Here is a 20,706-nt window from a genome sequence, read left to right as displayed (position 1 = left end):
GGGGGAAGGCTACAAATTGAGATAAGAGATTCAGGTTTGGCAGGGTTCGGTTCTCATCAGGAAATGTCTCTTTCCAGCCAAACAGGGCTGGAAACACAAGTGCATGTAACTGAGAGGCAACACTTACAAGGGAAAGCATAGAACTGTTTGATCTGGTTCTCTTGGATGGGAGAACTGAAATCTCCCTGGCAGCAAGTCAAGGCAATTAATATGGTTATTAAACACTGATTTTTAGCTACAACATTTTGAATGAAGTGCTAGGATGTGAGTTCTGAAAGAAACGCCTGTCTGTATCCATCCATTGTCTCTTGTCTCAGAGACCACTGGTCTGACCCAGTATGGCCATTTTTGTGTTACTATTAGAAGCTGGGACTGGATGACAGGGGATGGACCACTTGATAAATTGCCCTCTTCTGTTCATTCCCTCTGGGGCACCTGGCATTGGCCACTGTTGGAAGACAGGAGACTGGGCTAGATGGACCTTTGGTCTGACCTAGTACGACCGTTCTTATGTAAATTGTAAGCTCTTTGGATCAGTCCTTTCGTTCAAGCTTTGTGAAGTATCTAATGCAGTGGGGCCCATGGTCCATGACGAGGGCTCCTAAGCGGTAAAGTAATATAAATAATAGTAATAGTTCAGTACTTTAAATTGACAAAAACAAGGGAAATATTTGGAAATTATTGTGATTGATTTTTGCTCTTAACACAATAGCTGTAATATGAAGGACTCTTGCAAACACAGTGGGTGGGATCCAAATAACTGTGATACTAACTACATGCAAAATGCAAGGCCTAGCTACATAGACACACTGCTGCTCTAGCAGGATTGTGGGGGCCTCTGAAACAGACAGGGAACACCACTGGAGGGGTCACAAACAAACTCTTTAAAGGAAAACACCCAGTTCCTATACACTCCAGAAATAAACAGGAATGTTATCTGTCCAAGTTCATAAATCATAAAGAACACGTCCTTCCGAGCCTAAGAATGCAGCCATTAAACACGGAGTCTTGTCAGTAAACTGCAAGGCTAGGACTCTGAAGGTCCAAAGGTAGCATATTTGTGATGACTTTTCTGGTCATGGCCCCGTGTTATCATTGAGTGATGGAGCCTTTGCAGCTCAGACTGTTTGCTCAACAAACGTCCCTGCTCAGACAGGAGAGGATCCTATAGGTGGAAGTCACATGTTTGACTCACCTCAGCATCCCTTTCCCTCTCATTGATCTTTCTACTGGCTTTCAGCTGGGAGAGCTTGAGTACCCCCCTCTTCCCCCAGAGCACAGAGCTGGTAATTGCAGCCTGCCCAGCTGTTTATACAACAAAGCAGATGGTCAACTGGTCTACCTTTACCTTGTGAGGTGATACTGCAGCCGCCTCAGGCGTGGGAAAGGAACAGCTTGTTAAAGGGCCTGCCTTGTTTGTTTCCTAGTGGAAGAAACACTGGTTTGTGCTGACGGATCAGAGCCTGAGATACTACAGGGATTCCGTGGCAGAGGAGGTAGGCGTCTCTTTTCTCAGAGTTTAAACCCGATTCATTGCAGAGTCTGACAAAGTCCCAAATGACTTCAGTGGGCCCGACTTCCAGCATTGCGCCTACAATTCTCCATATGAACACAGCTGTGTCCTGGGTGGGGAGTTCAGGTTCCCGGCTGGATTTGTGTTTGTGCCTCGCAAGTTAGCTAGAAGATTAGAAAGCCTGGGCGTGCATTGAAGTTAATTGGGTGCTTCCAGCAACAAGAGCATCCACAGCAGTGCTCGTTTTCAAGTTCCCAGTCCTCGGGGATTCAGTGAGAGGCAGAGCTTGGTGCAACCCCAGATCAAAGCCACGTCTCTTCTTGAACAGGAGTTTGATCACCCTTTAGCCCAACTCTGCAGGTCCCTTGATGGGGCTGAAGCATCCATGTTAATATGTCTCCATGGGTTCTACTGGGTGTCTCGCCATAAGTCCTTGATGCTGACAATGAGACTGCTGATCTTGTGGAGAAGCTTCTTAAGTAGCTTCTTGTTAGATGCCGCTTTTGAACGTGCGCGCACACTTTTAGTGTGCAACAACCCCTACAGTTTTCTCCTCTCTCGTTCCCCAGGCAGCTGATTTGGATGGAGAAATTGATTTGTCTACATGCTATGACGTCACGGAATATCCAGTTCAGCGAAACTATGGCTTCCAGATCCATGTAAGAAGGCTTTGGGGAACGGGAACATTGCTGCTGTGGGGAGCAGTTGGAGTGAGGGTGGCAGATGTTTCCTTATCCCAACAGACTCAGTGGTCCATCTCCAGCAGTCACTAATGCTGGATGGGTCAGAGGCAGATGAAACCACTCTTGTAACACACCTCACTGTGGATACTATCCTATGGGAAGGGAAGTGTCTTCCTGACTCCCTCAGGTGGTGACCAGCTTGTGCCCTGAAGCATGTGATTGGCTAGTCATTGGTTCATGTTTTGATCAATAGTTGCTGGTAAGAAATGGGAGAGGGAGAAAGGAGTGGATTTGACGGTTCTCTCTCTCAAATACTTAATGAAAACCTTCTTAAGGACTTGAGTGATAGACATCTGTCAAACTCAGGGCTTGTCTACATGGTACCGCACTATGACCTAGCTTTCTAGAGTCTCTGCACTGAGGGATGAAGAGTGGGGCTGGGGAGTGAGTCCTGGCAACCCCTTGAAGGGAAGTGCTGCCCACTAGAATCAGCCATGTTGACTTGCTCCTCCTCTTTGCCTAGACTAAAGAAGGGGAATTCACCCTCTCTGCCATGACCTCTGGGATTAGACGAAACTGGATCCAGACGATCATGAAGCACGTTCGCCCCACCGCTGCTCCAGATGTGACCAGGTAAAGAACTAGGAAAAGAACGATGCCCATCTTACCCATCCCCCTCTATCCTCTCACTTGCTGTGCAGAAATACCCACCCCCTTTCTGACTCTGTTTCTGGTCCCTCCCACTCAGTGTTGTCGCTACTCCCATTCTCTGGGCTTAGGCTGGACACCCTTTGCTCTCCTGCAGTTTTCGCAATCAGCACAAGGCGCATAGAGCCAAAATTCCTCCTGTTTTGCACACCGATGTGCAACCATCTGCAGAAGGGAGCGTTCCTCCAGCTTGCATCTGCTAATGGTCATTTGCACACCCACCTGCCTGACCTAGAGGCACGCACCTGTATTCGTGGTCACTCTTCGATGTGTGTGCAAGCCCTGGTTTGGGGTTGGTTATATTGGGTTTCCCCTTTCCTCTCTTCAGCAAGATCAACCTGTCACCTCAGCAAATGCCTGTTTTTGAAATTAAAAGCTGAATTTGCTTGAACCCCATTTTAGTCTGTGCTCTGTGAGAAGCATTTCTTCTCCTCTGACCTTCTACATAACTTCTTCCCCTTCACGTAAGACATGGGGTGGCCTTAGTCCAATTGGAAAGCCTTCAGTACAAGAGGAAGGCACCCACAAATTTCATATAGTACCTGCTATCAGACCTTGCTGCTGTGGGCAGAGTGGGCTTTACTTTCTCTCAGCTAAAAATTATCGTAGTTTGGCACTGCATCAAGCCACACACATCCTGATCCCTGGGTTCCTGGCTGTCTGTTGTGTAGTGAATGACAATGCACCCACACGATTAACCCCTTTTCTCTTATCCATACTCAACTGGCAGCCACTGAATTTGTGCCTGATTTCCCCCAGCATCAGTGGAAGAGTTCTCTCCACTCAGTGCTGTCTATCCAGAGATGTTCCGTGATCTCTTTCCCCCCTCCCACTCAAATACCCCCCCTTACCCCTGACAGAGCTGGCTGGTGGATCTCATATGGCTCTCTGGGAGTCCTCCTCTTTCCTCACTCCTCATATGTTTGATTTCCATGCATTCCCAGGAAAAACTTCTCTTTGAAACTATCGGTGCTGAAGCCCAGGTTGGAAAACTGTGTTCTCTCCTGTATTAACGTTCTGTGGTTTGTATCACTTGTGAGTCACTGCATGCTCCCCGTTTTCTGCACTCCAGATAGAAAGTCCTGAAATTTTCATTTCTTTTTAAAATTAAAATGAGAAAGAAGAGAAGAAGCAACCTGGTCTTGATACTTGATTTCCCCATCTTCCGATGGTATCTTCCGATGTGCATAGTTACGAAGACGGACAAGACCAAGTAAATTAGAGGAGACCGTTAAACCTCTAAGGATTTGTGTAAATTCCTGTTTCGTCAAGTTAGCAAAAATAAATCTTGGTCAATTGCAATAGTTTTAATTTAGCTTATTTCAGAATTTTTGTGTAATGAGTGAATGTGGTCAGTGATGTGGATTAGAACTATTTGAGCATATCTCCCCATAACTAAGCTGGAACTACTGAATGTAGAGAAAACCATTGTCCTGTAAATATGATCCCAGTAGTGCACTTATCCTCGTGTATTTGTCAATGCGCTGGGTGCACCAGCCCATCTTGGGGAACGTTGTTAACGTATGCACGTTCTGAAATGGCTGCTAGACAGGAGTTCTGTGAGGCTGAGAGCCAAAGCACAGGAGGCTTGCAGGGCTAAGGGCTTGCAAGTGCTTTACCCTGCAGTGCTAGTAGCGATGATCTATATCCCACTTCGGGTGTCAAGGGGTCAGAGCAGTTTAGTCTTCATGGTCAGTTCAGCATATGATAAATCTGCTGAAATTGCCCCCAAGGTGACCATCTGTGATGATGATTCAGCATCTCTCCACTAGGAGCTGGATTGATACCCCAAACTCACTTTAATCCCCTTTTAACATCTGTTTATTTGCCCTGTGTTATGTCTCCAGAAATCCATTAAGTCAAATATACGTGTTTTAAACTACAGTATTATTAATATTTGCATTGTGATAGCATCTATGCGCCTCAGTCATGGGCCAGGACCCCATTGTGCTGGGACCTGTATAAAACCAGAACAAAAAGATGGTCCCTGCACCAAAGAGCTCATAGTCTAACTGCAAAAGTTTTAGTTGGGTCAGAATAATCACCACCAGAAAAATAAAATAACGATGCATGTGCTAAGCACAGCAAGTGGGTCCTTCTTTACCTGCTAATTCCATCCACCTCCTACTTGGGCTCAGTCTCCAAGCCAGCTCTAGCAACAGTTGCCTGCCAATTTCATACCATTTTTGAACTCTACCACGCAGTGTTCCTGACCTAAAAGGAGCAGTGACTAGACATTCCCCACAGCTATTAAAAAGCTCCCTCCACCCCACCTCCTGGCCAGTGATTGCCTTTCCAGGGCAAATGTGGGCTGAGGTAACTCATTTGAGCAGAAGGAGAAAAATGGGTTGGAGGTGGGAAATAGTCGAGCATTATTAATGGCAATGTGTGGGCTGCTGGGCACTTCCAAGACTTCCGTTTTATCTCCTAGATCAGTGCCACTGCATCCTCCTCAGTTCGTTTCTAAATGCTATTCATATGCCGTGACCTGTAATCCGTGCCCCTCTGGAATGTGCAGAGGGGAAGTAAGCCGGTAACAGATATGACAACAGGGCATTCTCGAGTCGTTTTGAGAAGTCTGGGGTCAGAGCTCTATCATTTCAGTCTTCTGACAGTGGCTGGTAGTCCAGGGATTCTCTTTGTTCCCAACCCCCGTTCTGTTTTAAGACAATGTCTCTTTACTATTAACTTGTGTAAAATGCTTTTTTTACCAGTTAACCAGATTGACTTGCTGGCTGTACGTTTGCTTTGGAAACATCTAGCATCCCTTTAGGGCTTCAGGCATGAGGGTCAAAAGTAGCTCTGAACTCAAACAGTGCAGTTTCATCATGGTGCAGTATGGAAGTTTCTTTTGTTAGCTGCGGTGGGCAGAGCTGAAGAGCATCTTTCTGGCCTGATTTTCAAAGATAAACCTGAAACTGCAAGAGTTTCTTAAAACTAAGCCCACCTGAGCCTGTAGTTTGTGGGTGAAAGTGCATCGGAAGATACTAGCATAGGAACCATGCAGAGTCCTTCCCTTATGTTGCATTCTTTGGACATGTGCACATATGGGTTTTGGTGGGGCACCGGTGGGGAGGAACCTTTTTGTTGTAAATACTCCAAGGAAATCCTCTGCTGTTACACCCACTGTAAATGCTGGTAGTCTTCATGAATGTAGCTCCAGTGTTAAGGTACCGGGGAGGGATAGCTCAGTGGTTTGAGCATTGGCCTGCTAAACCCAGGGTTGAGAATTCAATCCTTGAGGGGGCCACTTAGGGATCTGGGGCAAAATCAGTATTTGGTCCTGCTAGTGAAGGCAGGGGGCTGGAGTCGATGACCTTTCAAGGTCCCTTCCAGTTCTAGGAGATGGGATATCGCCACTAATTTAAATTTAAAATTTTACCGCGTTAATTTTAGTTGGCTGCAGTGAATGCCCCAAACAAGGGCTTTATGGTTCTCTTCACTGCACCCTCGCAGAAAGCTAAGTTGCTTGACACATCAAAGCTTGCTGAACACAAATGTACTTAGCTAAGCTAAGTACAAATGTGGGGGTACTGTCCCTTTGAGGAGCAAGATCAGGGCAGAGGTAGGAAGGCCTAGTCAAGCTGAAGGTGAATTCAACAGCATGGGTGGAGTTACTGGGAAATGGCACCACTTGGGGCTCTGTTTCCAGCAGGGTTTGAGTGAATGTCTCCCAGACCCTCCGGGCCAGAATTATTCTGTGGGAATCACATTCCATGGAGTTGGCTTATTGACCTTTTATTTGTTTTAATTCTAATCTGCATGTACAAGGCTGGCATGCCTGCATTTCTATTGAATAATCCAGGACTTTATTATAGGTTGTCTTTAGAAGCTTGGACATACATTTCCTTTCCCTACTAACTTTACCCTTTCCTGCTTGACAAGTATACATCTTCCCCCATCCCACTCCCCTCTAACTCAGCACTAGAGGGCCATTGCTTCCTTTGATTTACTTTCTTGTTTGAGCATTCGGCATCATCAGTGACATTTGCAGTAGCGTGCACAGCACTTGTGCTGCTGCTGGCCCAGCGGGGGAAGCATAAGAGCACATGGTCTCCAAGTCCAGGACTACAGTGTTGATCACAATTCCAGGGGCCTGTGTTTTCAGTACAGAGAGTGGCATGGAGAAGTTCCTGGGTGAGCCTTTGCCAAGCTCGGAAAAACCGTAAAGGTGTTACCAAACCCCTCCCAGATGGTCATGTGCTTCCCTGTGCTTCCTCTTCCATCACTGCTGAACCTCCGCCTCCTTCTCCGTGCCTTTTTGAAGCTACATCCCAGAATCACTGTGGTAGTGACCAGTTGCAATATTGCAACGAACACATGACTGTGGCCTCATTAAATGAATTGGGTGGAAGGATCATGATGGTTAGAAAGAGGGCTTCACGGGGCAATGGGATGAGGACTGGATGGCTCAGAAGGGATGTACTGTTCAAAGCCTACCCATGGTGTTAATGATTATAAAGTTAGCACTTGAGGGCTGCTGGTTGGCCTCAGCCCTGTTCCTAGTGGACAAGTGCCCACATCCCAGTACTGCCATAGACCCCTTTGGTGGTGGTCTCAGCAGAGAAGGACAAGTCCTGAGAGAACTCCTCTCGTTGCTAGCAGGGTGCATTTGAAGGAGGAGTGGGCCTCCCAAGCCAACGCTGAGGCACAGTGGCGAGGGGACAGTGTGGGGAAGTTTGCACTGCTACCTATGCTGCCCCGCTCTGTTGATAAGCTAAAGGGCTTTGCGTCCTTGGGCTGCCAGCTGGCACCTTCCATCAGCACTAAATTCATACACAGAGTTTGAGGGGAAAGGAGAGCAGTAGCTCCTGGCCGAAGTCGCGATACCATGAGGAGCTTCAATGATGGTGGGAGAGGGATGCCCAGGAACACACATGGCATTTCAATGGGCTTTGATCCTGTCTCTGTGGCAGTGGCTCTTTGGGCACAAGTGTGATCGTGGGCTGCATCTCTGTAGTGGACTGAGGGATGTTTTCTTTCCTCCTCTGTCCTAACAGCTCCTTGCCAGAAGAGAAAAGCAAAACCAGCTCCTCCTTTGAGACCTGTCCAAAGCCAAGTGAGAAGCAGGACTCGGACCAAGCTGAGATGGATCCTGAGCAGAAGCGGAGCCGTGCCCGGGAGCGCAGGCGAGAGGGGCGCTCCAAAACCTTTGACTGGGCTGAGTTCCGCCCCATTCAGCAAGCCTTGGCGCAGGAGAGAGCCACTGCTGCAGAGCCCTCGAAGAGCAGCTCCACGGTCTTCCCCAGGGAACCCAGCGCTCCAGACGCAGACCCCGGGGAGCTGGAACGGGAGCGTGCTCGGCGGAGAGAGGAGAGGCGCAAGCGCTTTGAGATGATCGATGCTGTTGATGGGGCAGGCCCAGAGGACGTGTTGAGGATGGAGGTGGACAGGATCCCAGGTCTGCCCATCACAGGGGAGGTGAAGCCACAGAACGTTCATGTGGAGATCGAGCAGCGATGGCACCAGGTGGAGACGACCCCTCTACGGGAGGAGAAGCAAATCCCCATCATGCCCCTGCACGTGGCCCAGCCGGACGACAGAGACGACGGGATCCACAAGCAGCAGCTAACCTCACTGCTGGAGAAGGAGGTAAAATGAGAGGAGTAGGGAGCAAGCCAGGGCTTTGGCTCCAAGGGGCTCCTTGAGCTGCCGTAGTCTGTGTGGTAATGGGCCTTCCTGTTACACCAGAGTGGGTCATAGCTGGACAGTTCAGTCATGGGGTGAATTTATTGCTGCATTAAGAGCAACGGGGATAAGTGAACACTATAGGGCCCCTTTGGGGAAATACAGGGACCAGGCCCATGACCCTGGCATTTCCCATTCTCTTCCAGTTTGATTGTCTTTTTGTTGTGTCTACATCTCCTGGAAGGACAGTTACTGCAATGGGGATCTTTTGGCCTCTTTTTCTAGTCAAGCCAGACCGGAGGCTGTAGTGGTTGTTTATTAACAAGCCTTCCACTGTGACCTGAGCAGGTCAAGTATATTAATCCTGTCTGAAATCAGGCTTCAACTTCTGAACCTGTAATTGTGAGTGTGATTTTGTGTGTGCACGTGCACACAACAGCTCAGCCAACCTGCACACCTTGTAAGTGTACAAAGCTGGTTCTGCTTATCTGTCATGGACAATGAGCAATCTCGTGTTGTTGGAAACTAAAAAGAAAGTTGATGCCATAAATGAGCTGGGAAAGGAGCTACCTTGGAAGCTCAACTCACTTGGAAGAGGCTCATGTCTGGCATGTCCTGCTTTGAGCAGGGGGTTGGACTAGATGACCTCTTGAGGTCCCTTCCAACTCTGATATTCTATGATAACATGGGTTAGTTGCTGCAGGTCAGAATTAAGGTGCATTAGCAGAGCTGTCAGAAATGAGCTGTGGTCGGGGGAAGGAGAGCTCACCTGGATTATGCCTAGCTCCTGCCAGTGCTGTTAATCTCTCATTTCAGTGAGCTTCACAAATTAAACAAATGCACAACGTTGGGGTTTTCTGTGTTTGGTTTGAGCGAGTGGGGTGTTGTCAAATGAAATAAAGCCCCAATCTCAGCAGGAAGAGAGGAGTTCGCTCCATGCTAAGTGCCTTTGAACCTCTTCCTCCCGTGCTTCCTCAACCAACCCTTTGGGTTCTGTCTTTGTCCATTTCCAACAGTTGGAGCAGAGCCAGAAGGAGGCATCAGACCTCCTCGAGCAGAACCGGGTCCTGCAGGGCCAACTGAAGGTGGCACTGGGCCGGGAGCAGAGTGCCAGGGAAGGCTACGTGTTGCAGGTAGGAGAGTGAGAGAGAAATCTCCATCGTTCGCTGCACCTGCAAATGAACTTGTTGGGCTTCAGTCCAGGGTGCTCATGAGTGCGTCCAGCGTGGAGCAGAAATGTGCAAAATCTATTGTGCCCCAAGAGACTTTGGCCTCTCTTAAAAGCTGCCATCGTCCTTTCCCGGCTTCATAAAGAGCATTTCTTTAATAATTCCTTTTCTGTTCCAATGGTCTGGGTTCTGGTGGAGAGGAACTCATCCCCCTAGGGCACCCATATCTGTGTAGAGACAGAAGATATGATGGCCAGCAAGGTTTCACTAAAGGAAAATGAGCCCCAGATGCATAGTGGAAACAACCTTGACAAAGTTCACTTTGATGTCAGTGTCATGCGTGTGCGCACCCCCGTCTCCTGTTCTGTGCATTCAGGGCTGTGAATTCTGCTCTGGCCACGTGGCCTTTCTTATGGACCGCTGTAGTGGCTTATGGCTGTATTAAAGGCTGGTGGCTCTGAACCAGGCCTGGAATTGTGTTTTGGAGTGGTTAGGAAAGGAGAGAGGAGCAGCTACTCTCTTCCTCCCCACTCTCTTATAGGCTCTTAGATACAGCCAAAGAAGTCTCCAGCCGTGCCTCAAAAGGAGAGGCAAAGCTTACGGAGCTGTAGCAGGCTGGCTCAGCAAGAATTCATTCTTGTTCTGTGATCTAGGTAGAATTTTACCTGCTGACTTTTACCTGCTGTGGAACAAGGTGGCTAGTGGCTGTGCTCTACGTTGCCACATGGTGGGGGCGGGAAGGGCGGAGGGGCTGGGTTTGGCATCCAAGGCTGTGCCCACTTCCTGGGCTGGAAGCACTGGGAAGGTAGCATGCTTTGCCCAAGGGAGGCAAGAAGCACCATGTGCGCTCAGTCAGTCACCCCTCTGGAGAAGGAGGATTGATCTGTTAGTATTTGTATTGTGGGAAGGCTGAGAGGCCCCAGTCAGGATCAAGGGCCCATGCTGTATGAACATATAGGAAGATACAGTCCCTGCCCCAGGAGCTTATAATCCAAGCTGCACGGAGCCTCCTGTGCAGTGTTTGTCCAGAAGGATGGAGTCGCAGCCTGGATCTCTGGGGAGGGAGGAATTCCCTAGGTTCTGAAAGGAGAGCGGAGATCCTTCCAGGAGGAAAACTAAATGGAGCTAGCAAAGTAGCCAGCTGTGCTGCAGAGGAAGCACCCTAAGCTTCCAAGAGAGAAGAGCTTCTTTTAACATGCTGCTGCCAGTTCTCTGCCAGACTTGGGAGCTCTACCTAGCCCCCTTAAATTGGAAGAATAGCTGGCAAGAAAAAGGGCTTGTGAGGGTGGAGAGGGATAAAGGTCTTGGATGGGCCGACCCATGGGGAGGGGAGAAGAAAGCTAGACAATTCCTGTGTTTATTAGCAAATTCCCAAATGTTCATTGGACTTGCCACTTCACGATCTGCAACTGTAGCTTCCTGTTCTTAGGCTGTGTCTGATCTTCTGTTATGGCAGCAACTCATGTTGGCTACTGGCTCTGGGCAGGATCCCACATTTCCGCAACAACAGACCAACTGCGGCTTCCCTAGAGCGAAGGCATCCTACCTCCCTTAAACTGAAGCCCAGCAAATCGTAGACCAGCACAAAATTGGCTACCAAAACCTACTCCACCACGCTTGACATTCTGAGTTGGCCTTAATGCCTTTGAAGTTAGGAATAAGAGCGAGAATCAAAGTCCCTAGTAGGTGGGCACAAATCCGCTCTAACACAATACCAACCAACCCACTTTTTCATCTAAAACTAAACTGAATCTTGTTGAGAGTCTGAGAATACCTTTCTTCCCCCTCTCCGCCTTTGATGGCTGCCTTTGCATTTTCTAATTCCGGTAGGAAGCGGCAGAGCCAAAATTCCATGTGAGAATTGAGTATTTCTAGTCCAGCAAGAAACCATTAGTATCTGAGAGAGGGATCCTGTTCCCTGTTAACCATCAGAACAATTTATCAAGGGTCATGGTAGGTGCTCCATCACTGGCAATTTTTAAATCAAGATTGGACGTTTTTCTTAAAGTTATGCTCTGGAATTATATTAGAGATGTTCTCCGGCCTGTGATATACAGGAGGTCAGATGAGATGATTGCATATAGTCCCTTTTGGCCTTGGAATTTATGAATCTCGGAGCGTTCCAGCGCTACTCTGCAGACCCAGAAAGTCTGCATAAACTTTAGGGTACTTACCTGAACGGCGCTTCTGAATTTTTTAAGGTCTTGCCCACCCCCAGTCCTTATCCTTTGACAGATACCTTTCATGGGCATTAATACTGTTGGCTCTAGACTGGCATCAAACACTCTGCACATTTCTTAATAACAAAGCGGTTGAACAAGAACTGGTACTGACGCATGCACCGTGCACTGAAGCCCTTTTTGAGCTCTTGTAACCCCTCTGACATTTCTTGCTGTTAAGTTTAATCACAACTGAAATATCTTGAACCCTTTGAATTCTAACCGGTGGTAAAGCGCTAGCGCTCACTCTTTCTCTTTTAGATACCTGGAATGTCTTCCAGCTCTGGTGAGGGAGGGGGTCACTTTACTAACCTGTCCTGGGTGGATATTCTTGCATGTTTTTGGTGTTAAGCATGACTTTAATGTAACATAACTGAGTGTCACATCTGTGGGCTTTCCCTACCAGCAAACAGTACAGCAAGGCAGGCCAAATTCATAGGCTTAACGCTGTGCTTCTCTTGCCTCTTCCTGTTTGTGTATTTCTTTTAAAGATATATAATTTCTGTCGACTTATGCATGACTCTCTTTGTGAGTTTTCTCTTTGCATGCTACACTGCTTTGGTTTGAATCTCACAAAGGTTTGTTTTATTTTACGTTCTCATCGTACCTGTTTTTCCCTTTCACTTGTCTTTTTTTACAGGTAGAGAGATTAGATCCTCCCCACTCTTAAGATGTAGTAATAATATTTTTAAAAAAAGAGGAGCAGCCAGATGAAGAAGCCTGTTTTAGCTATTATAGACATGACATCACTATGGCAGCCATCTCCTCTTCCTGTGGCTTGGCAGGAAGTGATGTCATTTACTTTCAACCTCACTTCCTGTTATTGTTTTTGTTCTGAAGGACTTTGTTACCTGGAATTGTGCACTTTTTGTTTCACAACAAACTAAACAAACAAACACACCAAATTGAGCAGCTCCTCTCCCCAACCTGTTCCCTTCCCTCCCTCTCGTCCTCACTCCCTTCCTGTCTCTGTTTTATTTACTAGTGTTTCCTTTTCCATTGTTTTGGTTTTGTTTGACTTGCTTCTCATAGACTGTTACCTTAGAGATGTTTCAATGTTACCATCTGTATTTTCTGTTAATCAGAAGCAGCTATTGCCCCCTTAAAAAAAAATTGTGCCAAGAACAGAAACCTTCCAAAATGGGAGCATATGGGTAGCAGCCAAAACAATCCAAGGAGCTTTCCCATGGCCAGACCTGGCCAGAGGTGTGACACTCAGAACTGGGATCCAAGTGTTACTAATCTAGTATTTAATCAATTTTTTTAAGACCGAGGTAGCAGCCTCACCATCGGGTGCCTGGCAGAGGCTCCATAAAGTCAATCAAGACCTCCAAAGTGAGCTGGAAGCCCAGTGCCAGCGTCAGGAGCTAATCAATCAGCAGATCCAGTCACTGAAACGTAGCTATGGTGAGGCAAAGGATGTGATCCGGCACCATGAAGCCGAGATTCAGAGCCTTCAGGCAAGGCTCAGTAATGCTGCAGCTGAGCTATCCATCAAAGAGCAAACTCTGGCCAAGCTGAAGAGTGACTTAAAGAGTGAGAAGGAGAAAGCCAAAGAGCAGCTGGAGGAGTGGCAGCACAGCGAGACCACTCTGAGCTCCCAGTTAAAAGCCAGTGAGCAAAAGCTAAAGAATGCAGAGGCATTGCTGCTGGAAAAGACACAGGAGCTGAGGGATCTTGAAATGCAACAGGCATTGCAAAGGGACCACCAGAAAGAAGTGCAGCGGCTCCAGGACAGGATTGCAGACCTGAGCAGGCAGCTGAATGCTAGCGAACAGGCTCGGATCCTAATGGAGGAGAAGTTGCAGAAGAATTATGAGGCTTTGTTGGAAAGCTGTGAGAAGGAAAAGCAGGTTTTAATACAGAGTCTGAAGGAGGTGGAGGATAAGGCCAGCGAGTACGAGAACCAGCTTCAAAACAATGAGCAGCAGATGGAAATTCTTCAGAAAGAGAAACTGAACGCAAAATTTGAAGGCAGCGAGATTGTCCACCAGCTAGAGGAGCAACTGGAGATGAAGGAGGCCAGCATCCAGAAGCTTGCTGAAGACATCAAGGAACTTGAAGGGGAGAGAGATCAGATCAAATGTAGGTTCCAAGAGCTGATGAATCAGGTTGAAGAGTCCGATAATGAAGTTGCCAAGCTTCAAGCAAAGTTGAAAATGGAGGAGACCAACTATGATCAGCTGGAGCAATTGTACGAGAAAGTATCAGATCAGTTCCAGAGCGTGCAGAAGGTGCTGGAAGAAAAAGAGGAAGAGCTGAGACACGTTAAGGAAATGCACTTGAGAATTGTTGAAAAGAAAGATCAAGATCTCAATGAGGCTTTGGTTAAAATGGCAGCTTTGGGCAGCAGTTTAGAGGAAACAGAAGTAAGGCTACAGGCCAAAGAAGAGGTTTTAAAGAAGTTAGCTAATGTGGACTCAGTACCATGTGCTAAAGAGAGAGAGGACTTCTGCATTGAGGCTGATGAAAGTCACATTTCAGACATGCCAGCTCCTGAGGGGCTTACAGGTTTGAATTATGCACTAAAGGAGGAGGATGCTGAACGTCCTGAGACCAGCCAGAGACAGGCTGGTGAGCATACCATGTTGAATGCCGAAGAACTTAAGTCTCTGTTGAAGACTACAGAGCTTCAAGACCGAGAGCTACAGCAGAAAGCCTTAACGAAGCCTGATATAGGAACCCTAGGTGCCAAAAGGCAAAGAATCCGCTTCTCAAACATCCAGTGTCAAAAATACATCCATTCAGATGGGTCGGAGAAAAATTGGACTAGTAGTACGTCTTCAGACACAAGCCAGGACAGATCACTGTCTGAGGAAAGCATGTCATCAGAACCAGTTCTTGGTTACCCAGCCTCAGGAACCAGTGACTCTGAGACTTATCTCTCAATCATCCATTCCCTGGAAACCAAACTTTACATCACGGAGGAAAAGCTCAAAGATGTGTCCATGAAGCTTGAAAGCCAGCAAGGCCATAACCAGGAAACTCTGATAGCCCTCCACCATCAGTGGGCCAGCACAGAGTCTCAGCTTAGGGAACAGCTCCAAGCTAGCTTATCCGAAGTTGGTGCTCTGGTTTCACAGCTGGAAAATGAGAGACAGGAAAAGTTCAGAATGATAAAAAATCATGTCAATGAGCTGGGAGACTTCCAAGTGAAAAATGATCAAACCCTGATCTGTTTAGAAAAATGCAGAGAACAGCTAAGGGCTTTACCCAAATCTGACAAGGAGAAAGAGAGAGATTTGTTTCTTACCACTCTGTCCAGCATGGAAACCACCTTGTCAAATGCAGTCCAGGTCTTGCAAGGGACACCCATCTCCTCGGATTATCAGCCGAGCGAAAGCTGCGTGGCTCAAACTCCACCTGCAGAAGAGAGTTTTCTGGAGGAACAGAAACTCATTTCGCAGCAGCAGCAAGTTGAAATGTCTGATGGAGACCAGTTAAGATTGCTTTCTGAGAGGATAGCATTCGAAGCCTCCCTGATCAACCAAATAGCAGAATCTTTGAAAAATGCAAGCTCAGAGATTTCCCAGATTCTCAGAGAGATTCATGGGACAGCTGAGGTGGTTTTTTTAGAGCCGGCAAATGTGTCACACACAGCAATTGCCTTGGCCAACATCTTATCTAAGAAGCTGCTACTGGAAGGTGAATTTTGGAGCCAGGTGGAAGAATTGAGAAAGCATTTAGGCACCAGAGAAGAGGCGGTAGAAAGCAAAACAGAAGCAGTTAGTTTTAGTTTTCCCCAATGCCTTGTCCAAACAGTAGCTGATGCTACGTTGATCAGGGCAGAACTTGGTTTTGTTGCACAGAAGATGCGAGAGTCTTTTCATCAGAGGTTAAAAACAATTGAAGAAGACCTCCACAATACCAAAACAGCTCTCCAGCAACATAAATGCATGTTGGAGGAAATCATCAAAGCATACAGGACCTCTGAATTTGACAGGGTTATGCATCAAATTTCTGAAGCACTTGAAATCCAAAAGGATGCTTCAGAAAGAACCCAAACCTCTTGGGATAGGAGCCACCTCAAGGAGATGCCTTGTCAAGATTCAGCCAAGATGATGCAGGCCCATGGTTTGCCAGACCACAGTAGTGAAGCTCTTGTTGCCATTCAAGAAGACCTTGCCCAACAACTAAAAGAAAAAGCAAATGTTCTTAAAGAAATATCTGTTGCCTTACTATCCTTGTCCCCTGAGGAAGCCATACGCGATTGCCAGAAGCTCCTAAAAATTTCTCAAAGTCTTTCATATCATACATGCATGGGAGATCTTGAGCGCTATTCATCATTGTTAGTTCAAGATGCAATTATCCAGGCTCAGGTTTGTTATGGGGCTTTCAAAGTTAGACTCGAGTATGAAAGGGAGCTAAAGTTTTACAAAGAGTCTTTGCAAAACATGGATGCTCTGTGTCAAGAGCGCGTAAAGACCGTGTCCGCCCTTCGTGAGGAGTATGAAGACTTGCTTCGAAAGCAGCAGAGTGAATATGCCGAGATGATCGCCATCATTGAAAGAGAGAATGTAGACCTTAAGGCAAAAGTCTCTCAGCTGGACAATCAGCGGAGGCTCTTGGAAGAAGAAGAGCACAAACACAGCAAAAACTTACGCGAGTTACAAGGCAGGTATGAGGAGGAGATGCAAAATGTGATTGAGCAGTTGAATAGGACGGAGGACACTCTGAAGGCAGAGAGAACAGAGGGCCTAAATCAACTTGATGCCATCGTCCGAGATAAGCAAAACATGGAGACGTATCACCTTGAGCAAATGCAAATGTTGGAGGAAAAGTTCCAGGCCAAGATAAAGGAACTACAAACCATCCACAATGAGGAACTGCATACTTTGCAGGAGCATTACAACCAGAACCTGCAGTGCTTACAGGAAACACTAGACAATTACCAGAGGCAGCACCCAGAAGCCTTGCCTTCTGAAGGGTCTGAAACCAGTGATGGGAATGAGTGGGCAACAGATCAGCCCGAGGGTGGGATGCAGGTCTCCGAGAGCGAGTTAAACTCCATGCACGGGTTGAGAGAGCGCATTCAAGAGCTGGAGGCCCAGATGAATGCCATGAGGGACGAGCTGGAGAACAAGCACGTGGAGGGGAATGCTTCAGCACTGAGGGAAAAATACCAGAAAGACTTTGAGAACCTGAAGGTTTTGAATACATTTAATTTTACCCCGTAACCCTTCCTTCCTATCAATGCAATGTTCCAGTTTGCTGGGAGGCCCTTCTAGTACAGATGGTTCCCCACGCAGGGACAGCACTCCCCATAAAACCTAAGACAGTTAAGAGAAACCAAACCAATTTTAAATGACCTGTAAAGTCTCTCTCAATGCACGTTCGTTTTCTCCACGATTCCCTTCTCGGTGCTGGGATGCATTCTAAATGCATTGCTTAGCGTTTCCAGTCCCTTGTACCTGGCTGTTTAAAAAAGCTCAGGTGCAGTGAGAGAGAATGATTTGATTGGGAACGGCGGCAGAGGCTGCTGGTGAGTTAGTGGTGGGAGTCGGGGTCCAAAATGGCTATAATAATGTCACGCTGCAACCGAGCCTCCTCAGACACGAACATTGCAGTGTTCTCCTCATGCCTGAGTCATACGTTCCGGGCAAAGCAGCTTTGCAGAGCTCTCTTTCCCGGTCTGATCAAACTCCCAGCCCAGCTCCCTTGCCTTCAGAGCCCTAATGCGAAATGTAAAACGTAAGCTCTCAAAACGTATGTTTGTGGGAGGAGGGGACAATCTGGCTCGTTAGAAGAGGACAAGTTTTATAGACGAAAAATTAATACTAATCTCGGCTCGATGTGGCTAACAGGGAAATCCAGCGTTGCTGGTTTTTCCTGCAGTTTTTTACGTGACAAACAGTGCACAGTTGTTGGAGCCCAGAAGTAGGTGCAGAAACAAAGTTTGAAGGAACAGGAGCAATGGCCACAAAATGCATTTACACAGGATGCTCCACCATTCAGGGCTGGCTATAAAAGCAGCACCCCGCATTACAGCTTCTCAAGACTGTTGATTTTTGAACTTGAGACCATTTCCAGCTGGGAGCTGGTTCTGTAGCAGTGAAATAGGGACTTGCAAACAGCGCTCGAGCTGATTTCCAGGTTGAATATGGAGCTTAAGTACCACAAGGTCAGCCAATCCAGACTGCAAGCAGGGACCCAGGGTTCATGGGCAAAAGCAAGTCAGACAGAGGTGCTTGGAAGGGAGCAATAATCCTCCAGAGTCGGCAAAGGGATTTTAAAGTGATGAGAGAGCTGAGTCCAGCAGCAGCATTGTTTAACGGTGCAATCTGGAAGGCTTGGAAGTAAGGGATGGGGCTAGCGTTTATGCCAGTTTCTGGATACATAGAACTTTTAGCCTGGGAAGAATGGTAGCTCTACCCAAGTCCCTCTTCCGTCTCCTGAGAGACAAACCCATCATTCGGCAGGGGGTGCTGGATAGATCAGAGTGTGAAGGACGGGAACCGCATTTCTTAAACACACAAGTCTTAGGGTATCTGTTGCCATGACTTCCACAGACCGCTCCAAACTCCAGTTACTCTTTTTAAGACAGGAAAATCACTTCCTAAACTCCTATCCAACTTCTCCCTCAGCCCAGTCACCATCACAGTTACTCTCTCCTTGAAAACTAAAAAGACCTTGGAATCAGTGCCCCGGGCAACATGCCATTCTCCAAATAGGCTCCAAGAGGAAGAGCGTTCTTGCTTTATAAACAATTCCCTTTATTATGCATCCCACAGTGGCCTTTTTGCTGCTTCCAAACTGACTCGAACAGCCATTAGACCTCACTGCCTCAGCTGTTTTCAAATTGTGACTCTCCCTATTGGAGACTGCTGGAAACCTGCAGTTTGCCAGATGGAAAAACAATGGAGCAGTAACCTTTGGCAGACCTGTGTTGAGGAAGGACAGAGAGAGAGATCTAGGTCTCCCTCCCTCTTGCCTTCCCTCCCTCCCTTACTTGTATGAATTGAGGGGACAGAAACAAAAATATAAAATTAATCTTGGTTACTAGGAAGCTAACCCAGGCACTTTCCAAAACTCTTTAATACACACATTAAAATAGCATTAAAATACTTGTTTTCTCCTTTCCTTTGCATACTCTGGAGAACTTTACGACCCTCACTAATACATATACTGTTTTGTGCTTACTCTAATTTCTCGGATTTACAGCAATGCATTTACAGTAAACGAAATACTGGACCTACCAACCAATGTTATTAAGAAGCACTTGCCATTTTTCCTCCCTAGGTTATGCCTGTAGATAAGGATCCTAGCATAGTAAAAGCTACCTCACCCGATACTCAGTCAACCAAGTCCAGATAGGTTATGGCACTGGGTTATTAGCAAGAAACAAGGCTGAGAAAATGAAAAATGCCTCTGGGTAAAAAAGCAAGCCAAAGAATCAAATCCGGACCCAGAATTCACACTGATCACATAGCATTAGATGATGAACAGGGGACTCTTAAGAATAAGAACCAGTAGGGTAGGGCTCAGTGGGTAACACTCTCACCTCTGGAATCACAGCCTAAGTCCTACATGAGTACTTAGGCCCATAACTAGTGCTGATGCTACAGGATAAGCCCAGCAGGTGTTGTACTGATACAGGAGGCATTAAACGTTAGCCACTGAAGATAAGCCAGGTTAAAGTTTACCTCCTCCAGTCAATGCTGTCATTCAATAAAACAGACTTTGATGTCCCAGGCTGTATAGCTGAGAGCATAGAGCAGAGAGAGAAACTGGCAATGCAGGATTGGATTTTTGGGGTAGAAGTTTCAGGGGGGTCAGTTCACAACCCTTAAATTCTGCTTTGGGTTCATTCTGACCTCAAACTCACCAACTTAACCTTTTCAGTTAAGTTTCCATGGCTCCCACCAAACACACTGGTGTAAAATCAAGAAATCCAGTGAAGTCAGGGTAGCTGTCTCAAACTGGCATAAATAGGAGGAGAATCTGACCCATGACTCCAGCCCGGTTTGCCAAGAGGTTCATGAAGTATGATGGGACCATTTGGCTAGTTTAGCTCTGTGTCAGGTTTGTAACACAGCCCTGAATACAGGCACGTTTCTGACCTCGCTAGCTGAGTTTTCTAGTTCTCAACACCAAGCTTTGTCCTCATAGGCCCTGCCCAGGATCTGATCCAGGAGCGCGAAGCACTTTGAAGCTCCTGGAATCTCTCCTGCTTGGTTTTCTGGAGTATGGGTCTGGCAAACGCATTTGTTGCTGTGTGGAGAACTGAAGCTGTAATTCCCAGTTGCTTTGCCCTTCTGATTCGTTTTCAAAGCTCTCTTTCCAAGTGGGGTGCCAGGAGGAGCAGATTAGAGGAGCTGGCTGGCTTCTGAAGTGGAAGGGAAATCTTTGAGCCAGGGTGGGCCTCCAAAGTGACCTACTGAGAGCGGAAACAGGGCTGGCTCCTGCACGGGAGCCAAGTACTGGTAAAAACATTTTCTTCTGTAGCTGATGGCCTGGCACGGGGAATATGGCACCTTCATGAAATAAAACAAAATCTAAGCAGAAGCCATGCAACTCATGACTCAGCCATCTGTGCTTAGTGGGAGCTGGTGGGTAGAGATGCTGAGGATCAGGGCTGTCAGCTTCTCTCCCCACCCAACAAACACACCCGGGAGAGAGGCTGTTTGGTTCTGTGATGGACAAGCACAGGGAGGATCTAGGGCTACACCCTAACATGTGGGCTGTGGTGCTGTTGGATCTCCCCAGGCCTGGTCAGCAATTGGCTGATGCTCCTAAGAGCAGCACCTCTGTTCTGCAGAGGGTAATGCTGGTGATGCAGTGGGTGA

The 20,706-nt window shown here is 47.2% G+C and overlaps 1 protein-coding gene across 9 annotated transcripts in view; it reads left to right on the top strand.

Moving 5' to 3' along the window:
* The window catches only part of MPRIP (myosin phosphatase Rho interacting protein), a 171,336-nt gene that overhangs the window by 129,998 nt on the left and 20,632 nt on the right, over window positions 1–20,706 (top strand). For 5 of the 9 annotated variants that reach the window (XM_034784567.1, XM_034784562.1, XM_034784563.1 and 2 more), the window contains 7 exons: window positions 1,428–1,496; window positions 2,083–2,172; window positions 2,720–2,829; window positions 3,849–3,887; window positions 7,905–8,496; window positions 9,549–9,665; window positions 13,189–17,067. In XM_034784567.1, coding sequence (XP_034640458.1) covers window positions 1,428–1,496; window positions 2,083–2,172; window positions 2,720–2,829; window positions 3,849–3,887; window positions 7,905–8,496; window positions 9,549–9,665; window positions 13,189–17,067 — 4,896 coding nt within the window. The remainder of the gene's footprint in view (window positions 1–1,427; window positions 1,497–2,082; window positions 2,173–2,719; window positions 2,830–3,848; window positions 3,888–7,904; window positions 8,497–9,548; window positions 9,666–13,188; window positions 17,068–20,706) is intronic. The other 4 variants (XM_034784566.1, XM_034784569.1, XM_034784570.1 and 1 more) reach the window with 2 other exon arrangements.

Source organism: Trachemys scripta, chromosome 10, assembly GCF_013100865.1.
Source record: "Trachemys scripta elegans isolate TJP31775 chromosome 10, CAS_Tse_1.0, whole genome shotgun sequence".
In the NCBI taxonomy this organism is placed as follows: Eukaryota; Metazoa; Chordata; order Testudines; family Emydidae; genus Trachemys; species Trachemys scripta.
This window is presented reverse-complemented; position numbering and strand designations above follow the sequence as displayed.